This window comes from Muscardinus avellanarius, assembly GCF_963383645.1.
Source record: "Muscardinus avellanarius genome assembly, chromosome: 1".
Lineage (NCBI taxonomy): Eukaryota > Metazoa > Chordata > Mammalia > Rodentia > Gliridae > Muscardinus > Muscardinus avellanarius.
Window position 1 is genome coordinate 233536525 of NC_137786.1, and position 15329 is coordinate 233551853.

At 41.7% G+C, this 15329-nt stretch overlaps 1 protein-coding gene across 1 annotated transcript in view; it reads left to right on the forward strand.

The window, feature by feature from the left end:
- TOP6BL (TOP6B like initiator of meiotic double strand breaks) overlaps nucleotides 1-15329 on the forward strand; it is a gene marked incomplete at both ends in the record, with an annotated part of 89064 nt that overhangs the window by 59608 nt on the left and 14127 nt on the right. Inside the window, 3 exons of the mRNA XM_080693503.1 lie at nucleotides 395-516; nucleotides 12852-12962; nucleotides 14595-14693. Coding sequence (XP_080549629.1) covers nucleotides 395-516; nucleotides 12852-12962; nucleotides 14595-14693 — 332 coding nt within the window. The remainder of the gene's footprint in view (nucleotides 1-394; nucleotides 517-12851; nucleotides 12963-14594; nucleotides 14694-15329) is intronic.

Genomic DNA, 15329 nt, shown 5'->3' on the forward strand with positions numbered 1-15329 from the left:
TTCTAGCTCAGAGCCATACCCCTAGCCTTATTTTATTATTTTTTAACACAGGGTCTGGTTAAGTTGCTGAGATTGGTCTTGAACCTGTGATCCTCCTCTCTCAGCCTTCCAAGTACTGGGATTACAGGCATGAGCCATCATGCCCAGCAAGTGTCACTGTTTATAGCATGAAGTAAGCAGGATCCTTCATTTATATTTAAGAAATAGTGTAATTCTTCAGTTTAATTTAACTGAGCTTTCTTTTAAGTAGGAATTGGTTGGGTTTGTAAATTGCTGAGGGGTATCTAAACAACAATTACTTATGGGTAGGCAGAAGTGGCTGCTTCTTCCAGGACGCATTTTCCCTGGTCTCAGCCTCCTCACTCGTGGCCACCCACATTCTGTGTCCTCTTAGGAGTTCATGCCTTCCTCACCGCTCATCTCAGCGCCATCCTTATGGAGAGCCACAGTGTGGTACAAGACTCCATCCAGCTCACTGTGGACCACGTCTTAGAGCAGCATCACCAGGCTGCCAAGGTAATAAGAAATTCACAAGTTCCTTTTTTTTTTTTGTGTGTGTGTGTGTGTGCGCTCATTGTACTGGGATTGAATTTAGGGGCATTGTACCTCTAACTACACCCCCAGCCCTATTTTATTTTTTAGTTTGAAATGCTCTCACTAAGTTGCTGAGGCAGGCCACAAACCTGTGATCCTCTTATTTCAGCTGCCCAAGTACTGGGATTACAGGCGTGGGCCACCACATCCAGCTCCTTCTCCTACTTTCAAAGGAAAGGAGAGTGTATAGCAACAGGGCCTTAGAACTCCTCCTCCCTTAATGCCCCTTCCTCTCTTCTCCTATCAGCTACATGATGTTGTGACACTGCATCTAGCCTAGAAATTCATGCTTTCACTTAGATGGGTCATCTAGCCAGTTTGCTTACTTTTACCCTGTTCTAGGTAGGGTTGAGTAAATAGGGACAGAAATAATATAGAAAAATAACTGGAGAGTGGTGAGTTGGCCTGGGCCACCCTCCCCTGTCATGCCATTTTGGCATGAGGCTGTAACTATTTTCTGTTTCTATTTTCTGTATTTCTTTTCTATCTTTTTAATAAACTTCTTTAAATCTTCAAAAAAAAAAAAAAGAACTACTTAGTGAGGCCCTTTGCAACTCAGTGAGACCCAGTTTCAAAATAAAGAATAAAAAAAAGGGCAGGGAGTGTAGCTCGGAGGTTGAATGCCCCTGGTTTCTATCCCCAGACCTACAAAAAAAAAAAAAAGAAAAAAAAAAGAAAAAAAAAAAAAAAAGAAAAAGAACTGATACAGGATCTTTTCCTTATCTGTACATCTCCCTGTCCTATAGTACTCTAGAGCTTCTGTTTTACTAAGCCTTACCTTCTTTCCCCATTTCCCTGATTTTTAAAAAAATATATTAAATTAAGCTGGGCATGGTGGCGCACGCTTGAAATCCCAGCATTCAGGAGGCTGAGACCGGAGGATCGCGGTTCATGGACAGCCTCAGCTACTCAGTGAGGCCCTCGGCAACTTAGTGAGACCCTGTTTCAAATTAAAGAATAAAAACTAGGGCAGGGGTGTAGCTCGGAGGTTGAATGCCCCCAGGTTCCATCCCCAGACCCGCAAAAAATTAATTAATTAATAATAATACTAATAATAACAATAATATTTGTGGTGCTGGGGATCAAATCCAGGGCCTTGCATATACTAAGCAAGCACTCTACCATTGAGCTATACCCCTACCCTAATAATAACCTTTTTTTTTTTTTTTTTTTTTTGGTGCTGGGGATTGAACCCAGAAGCATTCTACCTCCGAGCTACATCCCCAGCATTTTTTTTTTTTTTTTTTTTTGGTGGTACTGGGGATGGAACCCTTCTACCTCTGGGCTACACTCCCAGACCTATTTTTATATTTTATTTGGAAACAGGGTCTCATAAGCCAGCAAGGCTGGCTTCAAACCTGTGAGATCCTCTTGTCTCTACCTCCCAAGCGCAGGGATTACAAGTGTGCGCCACAACGCCTGGCCCAGCCAATTTTTTTTTATCCTTTATTTTGAAACAGGATCTCACTAAGTTGCAGAGGGCCTTACTAGGTAGCTGAGGCTGGCTGTGGACCTGTGATCCTCCTGTCTCAGCCTCTCAAATACTGGTATTACAAGCATGCACCACCATGTTCGGCTCCCATAATACCTATTATATGTTTAACACAGTTTTAATCCACAAACACAAAACTTTTTTTTTAGTACTGGGGATTGAACCCAGTGGCATTCTACCTCTGAGCTACACTCTCAGCCTTATTTTTAATTTTTTTCTGGTGCATTTAGTCATACATCATTTATTTATTTATTTATTTATTTATTTATTTATTTATTTATTTATTTTGGTGGTACTGGGGTTCCTGGAAGCCCTTCTATGTTAGGGCTACACTCTCAGACCTATTTTATACTTTTATTTGGAAACAGGGTCTTTTAAAGCCAGCGCGGCTGGCTTTGAACCTGCGGGATCCTCCTGTCTCTGCCTCCCAAGTGCGGGGATTACAAGTGTGTGCCACCACGCCCGGCATAGTCATACATCTTAATGGGGTACAAGATGGTAGAGAAATACATGTACACATCATTCATTTAGCCCTTCCCCACTTCCTACCCCATTTCTTCCCCTCTTCCCTCCTTCGCATGTTTGGCTTAGTGATTGACATTGATATTTTTGTGAATGTACATCATGTACATTATGGAGTTTCCCTCTTCCCCCACTCCTATCAACCTCAGTTAGACTGTCTTATTTTTGTTGTTGTTGTCCTCCTCCTCCTCCTTCTTCTTTTTCTTCTTCTTCTAGAACCAAGGGCATTATACCTCCGAGCTACACCCCCAGCCCTATTTTTTATTCTTTATTTTTGAAACAGGGTCTCACTAAGTTGCAGAAGTCCTCACTAAGTAGCTGAGGCTGTCCCATAAACTGCAATACTCTGGTCTCAGCCTCCCAAATGCTGGGATTACAAGCATGCGTCACCACACAGCCTTATTTGTTCTTCTAATGTTTCTCCTTCTTTGTCTAGAGTTCCTTATGACCCATTGTCTTCCTAGATTCCACATATTAGGGAGAACATCTGACTTTTTAATTTTTGTGACTGTCTAATCTCACTTGGCATAATGTTCTCCAGTTCCATCTATTTCCCTGCAAATGACATAATTTTGTTCTTCTTTATGGCTGAGTAAAATCACATTGTATACATATCTCAGTTTTGTAATCCATTCCACTTACACTTCAACACATAGGCATAGGTAAAAACTTTCTCAACAGACTCCAAAGTACAAGAAGTTAAAAGGAGGATCAAGCCGGGCGTGGTGGCGCATGCTTGTAATCCCCTTGCTTGGGAGGCGGAAACAGGAGGATTACGCAGGTTCGAAGCCAGCCTCGCTGGCTGAAAAGACCCTGTTTCCAAATAAAAAATGTTAAAATAGGTCTGGGAGTGTAGCCTGGAGGTAGAAGGGTTCCATCCCCAGTACCACAAAAAAATTTAAAAAAAGGAGGATCAATACATGGGATTGCGTTAAACTGAAGAGCTTCTCAACAGAGAAGCCGACAGAATGGGAAAAAGTTTTTGCCAACTCCTCCTCTGGTAGAGGACTAATATCTAGAATATACAGAGAACTCAAGAAACTCACAGCTAAGAAAAAAAACACTCAAAAATTGGGCAAGTGAACTAAATAGACACTTCACAAAAGAAGAAGTACAAATGGCCAATAAATGTATGACAAAATGTTCAACATCATTAGCAGAGAGATGCAAATCAAAACTACCCTGAGATTTCACCTTACTCCAATTAGAATGGCAGTCATTCAAAACACAAACAACAGCCGGGCATGGTGGCGCACACTTGTAATCCCAGCATTCAGGAGGCTGAGACTGGAGGATTACGGTTCACGGGCAGCCTCAGCTACTACTTAGTGAGGCCCTCTGCAACTTAGTGAGACCCTGTTTCAAAATAAAGAATAAAGCCCGGAGTGGTGGTGCACACTTGTAATCTCCGCGTTTGGGAGGCAGAGACAGGAGGATCACGCTGGTTTGGAGCCAGCCCCGCTGGCTTAAGAGACCCTGTTTCCAAAAATAAAAAAGTATAAAATAGGTCTGGGAGTATAGCCCGGAGGTAGAAGGGCTTCCAGGAACCCCAGTACTACCAAAACAAAAAACAAAAACAACAACAACAAAATAAAGAAAGAAAGAATAAAAAATAGGGCAGGGGGTGTAACTCGTAGGTCGAATGCCCCTGGGTTCTATCCCCAGACCCGCAAAAACAAACAAACAAACAAAAAATAAAACCCACAAACAACAAATGCTGCTGAGAGTATGGAGAAGTGGGAACTCCAATACATTGTTGATGGGATTGCAAATTAGTGCAACTACTTTGGAAAACAGTTTGGAGGATCCTCAGAAGAATGGGAATGAACCTACCATATGATCTAGCAATACCACTTCTGGGTATCTACCCAAAAGAATGGAAACCAAACTATCAAACGAATGTATGTGTATCTATGTTTATAGCCACACCATTTACAATTGCCTAACTAGGGAACCAGCCAAGATGTCCATCAACAGATGAGACTCTAGCCAAAATAATAAGGCAAGAGAAGGAAATCAAAGGAGTACACATAGGAAAAGAAGAACTAAACTATTCCTATTATTAGATGGCATGATACTATACTTAGAAGACTCAACAAATTCAACCAAAAGGCTTATAGAACTGATAAAAAAAAATTCAGAGGCTGGGCGTGGTGGTGCATGCTTGTAATCCCAGTGCTTGGAAGGCTAAGACAGGAGGATCACATAGGTTCAAAGCCAGCCTCAGCTAATTAGTGAGGCTCTCAGCAACTTAGAACCTGTTTCCAAATAAAGTATAACATAGGTCTGGAAGGATAGTCTGGAGGTAGAAAAGTCCCTGAGTTCCACCCTCAGTACCACAAAAAGAAAAAAAAATCAGGAAAGTGTCTGAATACAAAATCAATCTTAAAAAATCAGAAGTTTGCTAGAAGATGGCGGCGGCTGTGGTCCCAGTGGCAATAGCAGCTGCAGCAACAATAGCTGGCAGCAGCCAAATAGGACAGGTATTCCTCTGAGAAACCCCAGACATCAGATTTTGGTTTAATATCTGATCGGGGCAATATTATAGAGACATTTATAGCCATGACTTTCTAACTAAAATATAAAAAAGAAGAGACAGACCAAGATGGTGGAGACAGCCATGGCGGCGGCCAGTATTCGGGAGGGGTAGATAAAACCAATCCAACCTGCCTTGAACTGTTAGAGAAATCTCCCCCCCAAAAAAAGACTGCTCCTGCCCCACATGCTCAGGAATTCTGGACAACATACTATGTAAGAAAAATAGCCCTTTCTGCACCAGGCCCCAGACAGGAGGGGGACTCAGAATGGAGCTCAGAGCCACAGAGGAGATACGCCGGCCTCACGCCCGAGGACACGGCAGCAGCGCCTTACTGCCAGAGGCAGCGGTGAGTTCACCGGACGGCACCAGACCAACGCACTCAACAGCCCACCAGGCTCTAGAGAGGAGTGGCGGACAGCGAGCCGAGGTGAGCCGCTGCGGAACAGCCGGGCGGGATTTGGCAGATTTTTCGGTGCAGGGAGCATCTAAAGCTCCCAGTGGTTGGGCTCAGCATACCCTGCAGGGACCCAGAGTGGAGCTCAAAACCAGAGAAGAAATACACCAGCCTCACAGCCGAGGGTGTAGCAGCGGCGCCATATTGCCACCGGCGGCAACAGCAGCAAATCCACCGAGTCCACTACAGCTCCATTGGCGCACGCATCAACAGTGAGTCAAATTGCAGCCCCTAGAGGAGAAATCCCAGTACTGCACTCCCAGAGACTTGACCCAGTGGGGGAGTGGTGGTGGCAAAGATATCACACCATAGGAGAACGCCCAACCTGGCACCCCCCCCCCATGGTCTAAAGCAGCCTCGTTTGACTCCCTGGGTCTGAGACTCTGCGATACAACCTAGTAAAGGAGTAGTGGGGACTGAGATACCACAGACTCGAGATCCAGATTAAGTGACCCAAGGGAAGAACCCAGAGAAGGCACAAACTTCCTAAATCATGGGAAAGAGGAATAACAATGGAGCAATGAATGCCCACAACCCCACAACATCAGAACCCGATAAAACAGAAATTCAGAGATTTCTAGAAGATCAAATCAGGAAAATAACTGTAGAAATAATAGAGGTGTTTCGAAAAGAATTCAGAGAGAGCCAAAAAGAGATAAAGGATGCAATTAATGAAGTAAAGTCCTCAATTCAAAGTAAAAACAACTGATTAGACCACATGGAGAATAGAATCTCGCTCTTAGAAGATGATCACTCCAAAAATGAACGCATAGTTTCTAATTTAGAAAAACAATCCAACAGCAGGAATCTGACATTGAAGAAATATGGGCCCATTTTAAGAGAGCTAATCTAAGAATAATTGGAATAGAGGAGGGAAAAGAAGGTGAAACCAAAGGGATCAACAATCTCTTCAAGGAAGTAATAGCAGAAAATTTTCCAAACATAGAGCAAGAGGTTGATACACAGATCCAGGAAACTTATAGAACCCCCTTTAGACAGGATCGGAGAAGAGGATCCCCACGCCACATAATTGTCAAAATGACCAATGTGGAAGCCCAGCAGAGAATCTTAAAGGCAACAAAAACAGAGGGCCAAGTGACATTCAGAGGCAAACCAATTAGAATCACTCCAGACTTCCCAAACCAAGTCATGAGAGCCAGAAGGGCTTGGAGTAACATATTCCAAACTCTGAATGAAAACAACTTCCAGCCAAAAATTTCCTACCCAGCAAAACTTTCTATCAAATTAGATGGAGAAATAAGAAGCTTCCATGACAAACAGAAACTGAAGGAATTTATGTCTTCAAAACCAGCACTAGAGAAAATACTCAAAGAGATTAACTACAAAGAATTAGGTAACACACACCAGAACCAGAGAAACAAGATTTTCCATCCAACAGACAACTAAGATTGGTTATCTTTGGAGATTCATTATTTATGTTAGTCTTTTGCCTATCTCTAAATTGTATTGTTTGCTTTTATTGTTGCTAATATTTAGGATTTCTAGTTGGAATATTAATATACCTTCAGATATAGCATTTGGAAATATTTATCCCATTCTATCAGTAACTTTTAACTCTGTTTACATTGTCTTTGGATATACAATATTTTTTTATTTTTTTAGGGAGTTTGTTTACCCTTCTGTTGCCTGTGCCATTGAAATCATATCCAAGAAATCACTGCCAATTTCAATGTTGTGAGGTTTCATGATTCAGATTTTCTTCTAAAAGTTTATAGTCTTAAGATTTATATTTAGGTCTTTTATCTAGTTTGAGTTAATATTTGTATATGGTGTTAGGTAAGGATCCAATTTTATTCTTTTTCATGTAATTATTATTTTTCAACAATATTTAGTTAAAAGATTATCATTTCCTCCACCAAATGTTCATGGAAATCTTGTCAAAAATAACTTGACAATATATGGAAGAATTTATCTCTAGGCTTTTTAACTCTGATAGTTTATATATCTGCCTTTATAACAGTACTACACTGTTTCAATTATTGTAGCTTTATATGGTTTGAAATCAGAAAATATACATCTTCTAGCTTTGTTCTTTTTCGAGATCGTTTTGGGTATCTAGAGTCCATATTCCATATTATGATAGATTTTTTTTCTGAAAAATAAATAAATAAATAAATGTATGATAGTTTCATCTAAAAAAAAAGAAAAAAAATATTCTCTGGTAAGAAAGAAAGCAAAAAGAAATATTGAAATGTTATCTTTAAGTCATCAAAAGCTTGGTATCAGACAAATGAAACTGTTCTGTGAGATTATCATTGTTAATTTTGGATAAATTGCTATAATACTAGATGTCAACCACTAAGCCAAGCATGGGAAGGAGGGATGGGGAGGGAACGGGGTTGGGATCGGGTAGGGGCTAATTGGGCGATGTGTGCATGTATGTCTACAAAAGTTTTTTTTTTATCCCATTATGATGCAGGAATACAGTGTACCAATAAAAAAGTAAAAAAAAAAAAAAAAGAACTAGCACAATATACCAAACGAAGTAGACACAGGCATGAATAGAAATTTTTAAGCATCCTTGAGCAAATCCACGCTCTTATCAGGGGAATAATCCATATCCATATGCTCAATGTCCTTTTTTCCTAACAATCTTATCTAAACCTCCATAGCCACTAACAATAAGAGATATTTAATCAGTTTAAAACCCATTTCTGTGTTTAAAGTATAAGTGCCAAAAATGACTTTCGAGATTTTATTTCATTTAAATAGAGGTAGAGGTGAAAGGAAATGTTGGGTCATGTTTAACTAAAAACTAATTTATTTGCAAAATGCAAATAACTTTCCAAAGATGAAAATTCAGATTATAAAAGATCTTTCAAAAAAAAAAAGAAAAAGAAAAATGGTCGGGAGGAGGGCCAAGATGTTGGCGGCGGCAATGGCCAGTATCAGGGAGAGGCAGCTATGACTTCCTACATAAAATGTAAGAGAGAAGAGATGGACCAAGATGGCGGAGACAGTGGCAGCGGCGGCTAATATTTGGGAGAGCTAGATAAATCCAATCCAACCCACCTTGAACTGTAGGAGAAATCTCCCCCAAAAAAGACTGCTTCTGCCCTACATGCTCAGGAATTCTGGACAATATACCATGTAAGAACAATGCTCAGGAGGGGGGCGAAGATGGCGGCGGCAGCAGTGGCCAGTATCAGGAAGAGGCAGGTAGATTCATTCTAATCTACCCTGAACTTTTGAGGAAATCTCCCCAAAAGTAGACTGCACCTGTCCCACATGCTCAGGAACTCTGGACAACATACAATGTAAGAAAAATGTTTGGGGCACATCAGATGGAGCCCCGCATAGTTGGGTCGGCTGGCGCCATGCATCCAAGGAGCCAAGGGTGCTCCTGGATGCCGCGCTCCTCTGCACAGCGCTGGGGCTGGGTGAGCTCGAAACAGCAGAATCCGCTCTCCATGGTGAAGCTGTGGGCCTCCACTCTTGGCGGGGAGATAAAACACATTGCTACTAAGTACTTGGGCCCCCGACTCCTGCAAAAGACATGTACTGTTTTCTTTTATTAAAAAATATTGAAGAGGGAGGAAGATGGCGTGGCTGCAGTTGCAGCTGCAGCAGCGACCACGGCCATAGCAGTGATGGTTAGCAGCGGCCGAATAGGATGTGCATCCCCCTGAGAAACCCTGGACAACAGATTTTGATTTAACAGCTGATTGGGACAACACACAGAAACATTTCCAGTCATGACTTCCTATCTGAAATATAGGAGAGAGAGTGGAAAATGGTGGAATTAGAGGCAAGACTGCAATACGGCACCCGCCACTGCAAGAAAAGTGATTTTTGGAGGGATATTGCAGAAGAGATCAGAAAGCAGACTGTTCCTACCACACATGCACAGGAATACTTAACAACAACATACTCTAGGAGAGACCAAGAAGGTGGCAGTGGCGGACAGTATTCAGGAGAGGCAGACAGATCCAACCAAATCCACCTTGAATTTTTTAAGAAATCTCTCCAAAAGTAGACTGTACCTGCCCCACATGCTCAGGAACTCTGAACAACATACTATGTAAAAAGAAGTTTTGCGGAGACGAACAAAATGGCGGTAGTGGTGGCGGCCAGTATTCAGGAGAGGCAGACAGATCCAATCCAATTCACCTTGAATTTTTGAAACTATCTCCCCAAAAGTAGACTGCTCTTGCCACACATATGCAGGAATTCTAGACAACATATTATGTAAGAAAAATTTCCAGGGCAAGTCGGAGGGAGCGCCTCCCATATTGCTGGGCCAATTTGCTGTACCGGGTGTGCCGGGAGACTTCAGCTCATGGCCGCTGCGCTCCTCTGTGCTGCACTGAGGGTCAGGGCGTGCTTGGAGTAGTGGATTTCACTCTCCATGGTGAGGCTGAGTCTCCTCTTTCAGTGGGGAGATAAAATCCATTGCTGCTAGAGAATTGGTCTCTCAGCTTCTACAAATGACACATACTGTTTTGTCTTACTAAAATATATATGGAGGGAAAAATGGGAACCTCTGTAAACTTCATGCCCACAGTGACAGGAACCAGAGACTGCCAGGCAGCGAGGCCAGTTTTGGAGCCAGCAAGGCTGGGCCCAGAGCCTGTCGCAGGGTGAGGCTAGGTCTGGAGTCGGCTTCACAGCAAAGGGCCAGCGGGTTTCTACAACTGTGTGGCCAGGAAGCAATAGAAGCTGCCGCTGCCTCACCTAATCCCTTAGCAGATTTCCAGATCCAAGTGACCTCTATTTAAAAAACACTTGGTTGTGAGTGGATCATCCTGTCAAAGTTACTCACCTTCTGGCTTTCAGGCTTTCAGTAAATGGGAATAAGTGTGGAGAAATAGAAGCTCTAATACATTGTTGGTGGGATTGCAAGTTGGTACAACCACTTTGGAGAACAGTATAGAAGATCCTCAGAAGAAGGAAAACAAACTTACCATATGATCCAGCAATACCACCTCTGGGTATCTACCCAAAAGAATGAGAACCAAAATACCAAACTAATGCATGAATAACCATGTTCATAGCTGCACAGTTCATCATTGCCAAACTGTGGAACCAGCCAAGATGTCCTTCAACAAATGAGTGGATTTCAAAACTATGGGATAGCTTGTAATCCCCGCGCTTGGGAGGCTGAGACAGGAGGATCGCACAGGTTCAAAGCCAGCCTCAGCTGGCTTAAGAGACCCTGTTTCCAAATAAAATATAAAATAGGTCTGAGAGTGTAGCCTGGAGGTAGAAGGCCCCTGGGTTCCATCCCCAGTACCACAAAAAAAACAAAACAAAACAAAAAACTATGGAATATGTACACAATGGAATTTTGCCAAGCCATAAGGGAGAACAAAATTATGGCATTTACAGTGAAATGTCACACAAAAAAAAAATCAAAAAAAGAAATCAGATACTTTTCTTCTTTCTTTCTTTCTTTCTTTCTTTCTTTCTTTCTTTCTTTTTTTGCAGGTCTGGGGATGTAACCCAGGGGCATTCGACCTCTGAGCTATACCCCCTGCCCTATTTTTTAATTCTTTATTTTGAAACCGGGTTTCACTGAGTTGCAAAGGTCCTCACTAAGTAGCTGAGGCTGTCTGTGAACTGTGATCCTCCAGTCTCAGCCTCCCAAATGCTGGGATTACAAGCGTGCGCCACCATTCCTGGCTTGATGCTTTTCTTAATGTGCAAAATATTAAGAGAAATGGATAACAGGAGGAACTCTAGATGAAGAAGGGACCCTATAGAGGAGCAATGAAGGTGACATATCTGAGGGGATAAGACGGAGGAAAAGGGAAACTCTTTAAAGTACATGATGTGCTTAAACATAGAGTCAATCAGGAAGTCAAGCATGGGTAGGAAGGAGGAGGGAAAAGGTTAGAGAGTGGGTAGGGGCTGATTGGGTGATGTGTGCATGTGTATCTCCACAAGTTTTTTTTATCCCATTGAGATCTATGACTACAATGCACCAATAAAAATTTATTTTAAAAAATCAGAAGCTTTCCTGTATGCTAGCCATAAATCCACTGAAAAATCCAGAAAACACTTCTATTCATGATATCCCACAAAAATGTAAGATACTTAAGAATAAACCTCAACCAAGGAGATAAAATTCCTCTACAAGGAAAATTATAAAACATTGAAAAAAGAAATCAAAGAAGACCTTAGAAAATGGAAAGCTCGTGGACAGCCTCAGCTTAGTGAGGCCTACCGCAACTCAGTGACACCCGGTTTCAAAATAAAGAATAAAAAATTGGGCAGGAGGTGTAGCTTGTAGTTCAAATGCCCCTGGGTTTCATCCCCAGACCTGCAAAAAAACAAAGGAAAGCTCTTCTATGCTCTTGGATAGGCAGAATAAATATCATCAAAATGGCCATTCTTCCAAAAGTGATTTATAGTTTCAATGCAATCCCCATTAAATTACCAAAATCACTCCTCACAAACATACCATAGAAAAATCAGTCCTTAAATTCATTTGGAAAATCAAAAAAACCAGAATAGCCAAAGTAGTTCTTAGCAACAAGAACAATGCAGGAGGCATCACAATACCTGACTTCAAACTATACTACAAAGCCATAGTAATAAAAACAGCATGGTACTGGCTTAAAAAAACAGACGCATAGACCAATGGAGCAGAATAGAAGAGTCAGAAACAAATCTACACTTACAGACAATTGATTTTTGACAAATGAGGCAAAAACATATACTGGAAAAACTCCTGTTCAACAAATGGTGTTGTCAAAACTGGTTAACCATATGTAGAAAAATGGGAATAAACCCCACTTTCTTAACCTGCACGAGAGTCAATTCAAGATGGATCAAAGACTTGGAAATCAGACCAGAGACCTTGCAGCTCCCTAATCCTTTAATATTGCCTCATTCTCTTCTTCCCTGACTTCCTCCGCCCCATGCCCTTTTGGAAACATATTTTCTATTTGGTATAGCTCCTTTTTTTCAGAGAAAAAGCCATCCATCCAAAGAAAGCAAAACTTAAAGCCTTTTTAAAGAACAGAAAATGTACCTGTTTTATTGCCTGTTTAATGTCTATTTTTGCTGAATGTGCCTGTATCCGTAATCTCTGTGGAAGGAAAAAGCATAACATTTTTATTTTAAGGGTCATGACGTAAAGATATATCATGATCTCAGTAAGTATTGTTGTAGGGGGCAGGGACTGTTGAGGTCCTGCTGGTTCTGAAATCCTTGGCCCTTTTGGGATTCTCTGAGCCAGCAGTTTGGGCTTAATGCAGTCTTCTCCTCATTTGTCATATCTCCAGGCTCAGCAGAAACTTCAGGGCTCACTCTCTGTGGCTGTGAATTCCATCATGAGTGTGGTGACTGGAAGTACCTCCAGTAGCTTTCGAAGGACATGTCTCCAGGCCCTTCAGGTTAGTAGGAGATTCAGGATGATTAAGAGTGCCAGGGTGTTTTATGTTTTTTTATTTTTATTTTTATTTTTTTGGTGGTTGCACTGGGTATTGAACCCAGAGGCATCCTACCTTCAAGCTATACCTCCAGCCCAATTTTTTTCCCCCTGTTTGGAACCAGGGTCTTGTTAGGTTGATAAAAGTCTCACTACTTGCTAAGGTTTTCCTCAAATCTGCAGTCTTCCTGTTTCAGCCTCTCAAGTACTGGAACTACACGTGTGTACCATCATACCTGGCAATAAATGCCAGAGTTTTAATGACATCCTACTACCTATCTTTATAACATGTACAATGCTTTAGAAACATTATTTTGTTTTCTTTTACTATAAAGCTGTATAGTACCAAGTCTAAGTGTTTTAAGACATATTTGTAGCTGGTCATGGTAGTGCATGCCTATAATCCCAACGGCATGGTGGCACAAGCTTGTAATCTCAGTACTTGGGAGGCTGAGACAGGAGGATTATAGTTCACAGACAGCCACATCTACTTAGTGAGGCCTTCTGCAACTTAGTAGTGAGATCCTTTTTCAAAATAAAGAATAAAAGTTAGGGCTGGGGTTGTAGTTCAGAGGTAGAATGACCCTGAGTTCTATCCCCAGTACCGCAAAAGAGAAAAAAAGCATAAAAAATAGGACTGGGAGTATAGTTTGAAGGTAGAATGCCTCTGGGTTCAATCTCCAGTACCACAAAAAAAAAAATTTTTAAATAAAACAAAGAAAGAATAATAAAAGGCTGGGTGTGGTGGCTCAGGCTTGTAACCCCACCATTCGGGAGGCAAATACCAGAGGATCACGGTTCGAGGACAGCCTCAGCTACTTAGTGAGGCCCTTCACAACTCAGCGAGACTCTGTTTCCAAAAAATATAAAATAATAATAATAATAATAATAATAATAATAAAAATAAAAATAGGGCTTGGAGTGTAGCTCAGAAGTAGAATGCCTCAGGGTTCAATCCCTAGTACTGAAAAGAAAAAGAAGCCCTAACTTTTGTTCTACCTGTGAGATCGTAGGGGGAGGAGGGGTTACTTATTTTTGAATTTCATTTTCTCCTCTATAAAATTGCTATGTTGTATTAGGTGATTACTCAGGCCTCCTTTCATAATCTCTATGATTCTATGTTTAAGTGTCAAGAGATGTTACCCATTCTCATGTGTGCAGACTACTATTCGGTTGCTTTCCTCCCTAAAGGCTTGTCTGAGGAAGAGCTCTCATATCAGCCTACCTGGCATAACAGAGCCTCTGCTCTCTTGGTACTTGTTTTATAGAAGAGCAATTTATATAACCCCTTCATGAGCGGATGAACCTCTGGGATATTTATTTGCTATAGACACAGAAGAGTAAAAACGTTGGTTGAAGAATATTGTCTAGTGACAGAAATGGGAAGACACATGGGAGCCATTATAACCTATCCCAGGCCAAGTATCCCAGGCCCTTTTATTGTATGTGCTCCCGTACAGATGCAGGAAACTCTGGACACAATGTGAGGGATGTCAGTGCCTTGTCTGCCTCATCCTTTCCCCACTTACCCATCCTGTGAATACTTCCTCCTTGGTTTCATACTGGAACTCAGTACCTTCTATCTGGCCTGTTTTAGGCAGCTGACACACAGGAGTTTGGGACCAAACTGCACAAAATATTTTTTGATATCACCCAACACCGATTTCTTCAACAATGCTCATGTAATATAAAGCAAGTAAGTGTAAAGTAATAATCAGTACTTTGGTCAGCATCTTCCTTTTTTTTTTTTGGTGGTACTGGGGATGGAACCCATGAGCTTTTCTACCTCCGGGTTATACTCCCAGACCTATGTTTTATACTTTATTTGGAAACAGGGTCTCACTAAGTTGCTGAGAGCCTCACTAAGTAGCTGAGGCTGGCTTCGAACCTGTGCGATCCTTCTGTCTCAGCCTCCCCAGCGCTGGGATTACAAGCATGCGCCACCACGCCCAGCAGCATCTTCCATTTTGATATATGGGAATTCTGAATTCAGGGTGGGGAAGTGCTTTAGACTGCACAGTCTGAGGCTGGCCTTTGATCAAGGAAGACTGTGGTCTGGAAAAACTTTATAGAACAAAATATTACATGGAAGTTGAGAACATGGTTAGACATGCTTGAATTCCAGTTCTGCCACCAACTAGTTGTTGGCATTATTGTGGAAGCTACTTAAACTTTCTAATCCTCAGTGTGTGTGTGTGTGTGTGTGTGTGTGTGTGTGTGTGTGTGTGTGTATTTGATATTGAACCCTTAAGCTACACTGAGCTACATCCCCAGCCCCTCTCCTTTTGTATGGTACTTAGGATTGAACCCAGGGTGGGATTTTACCTTCACA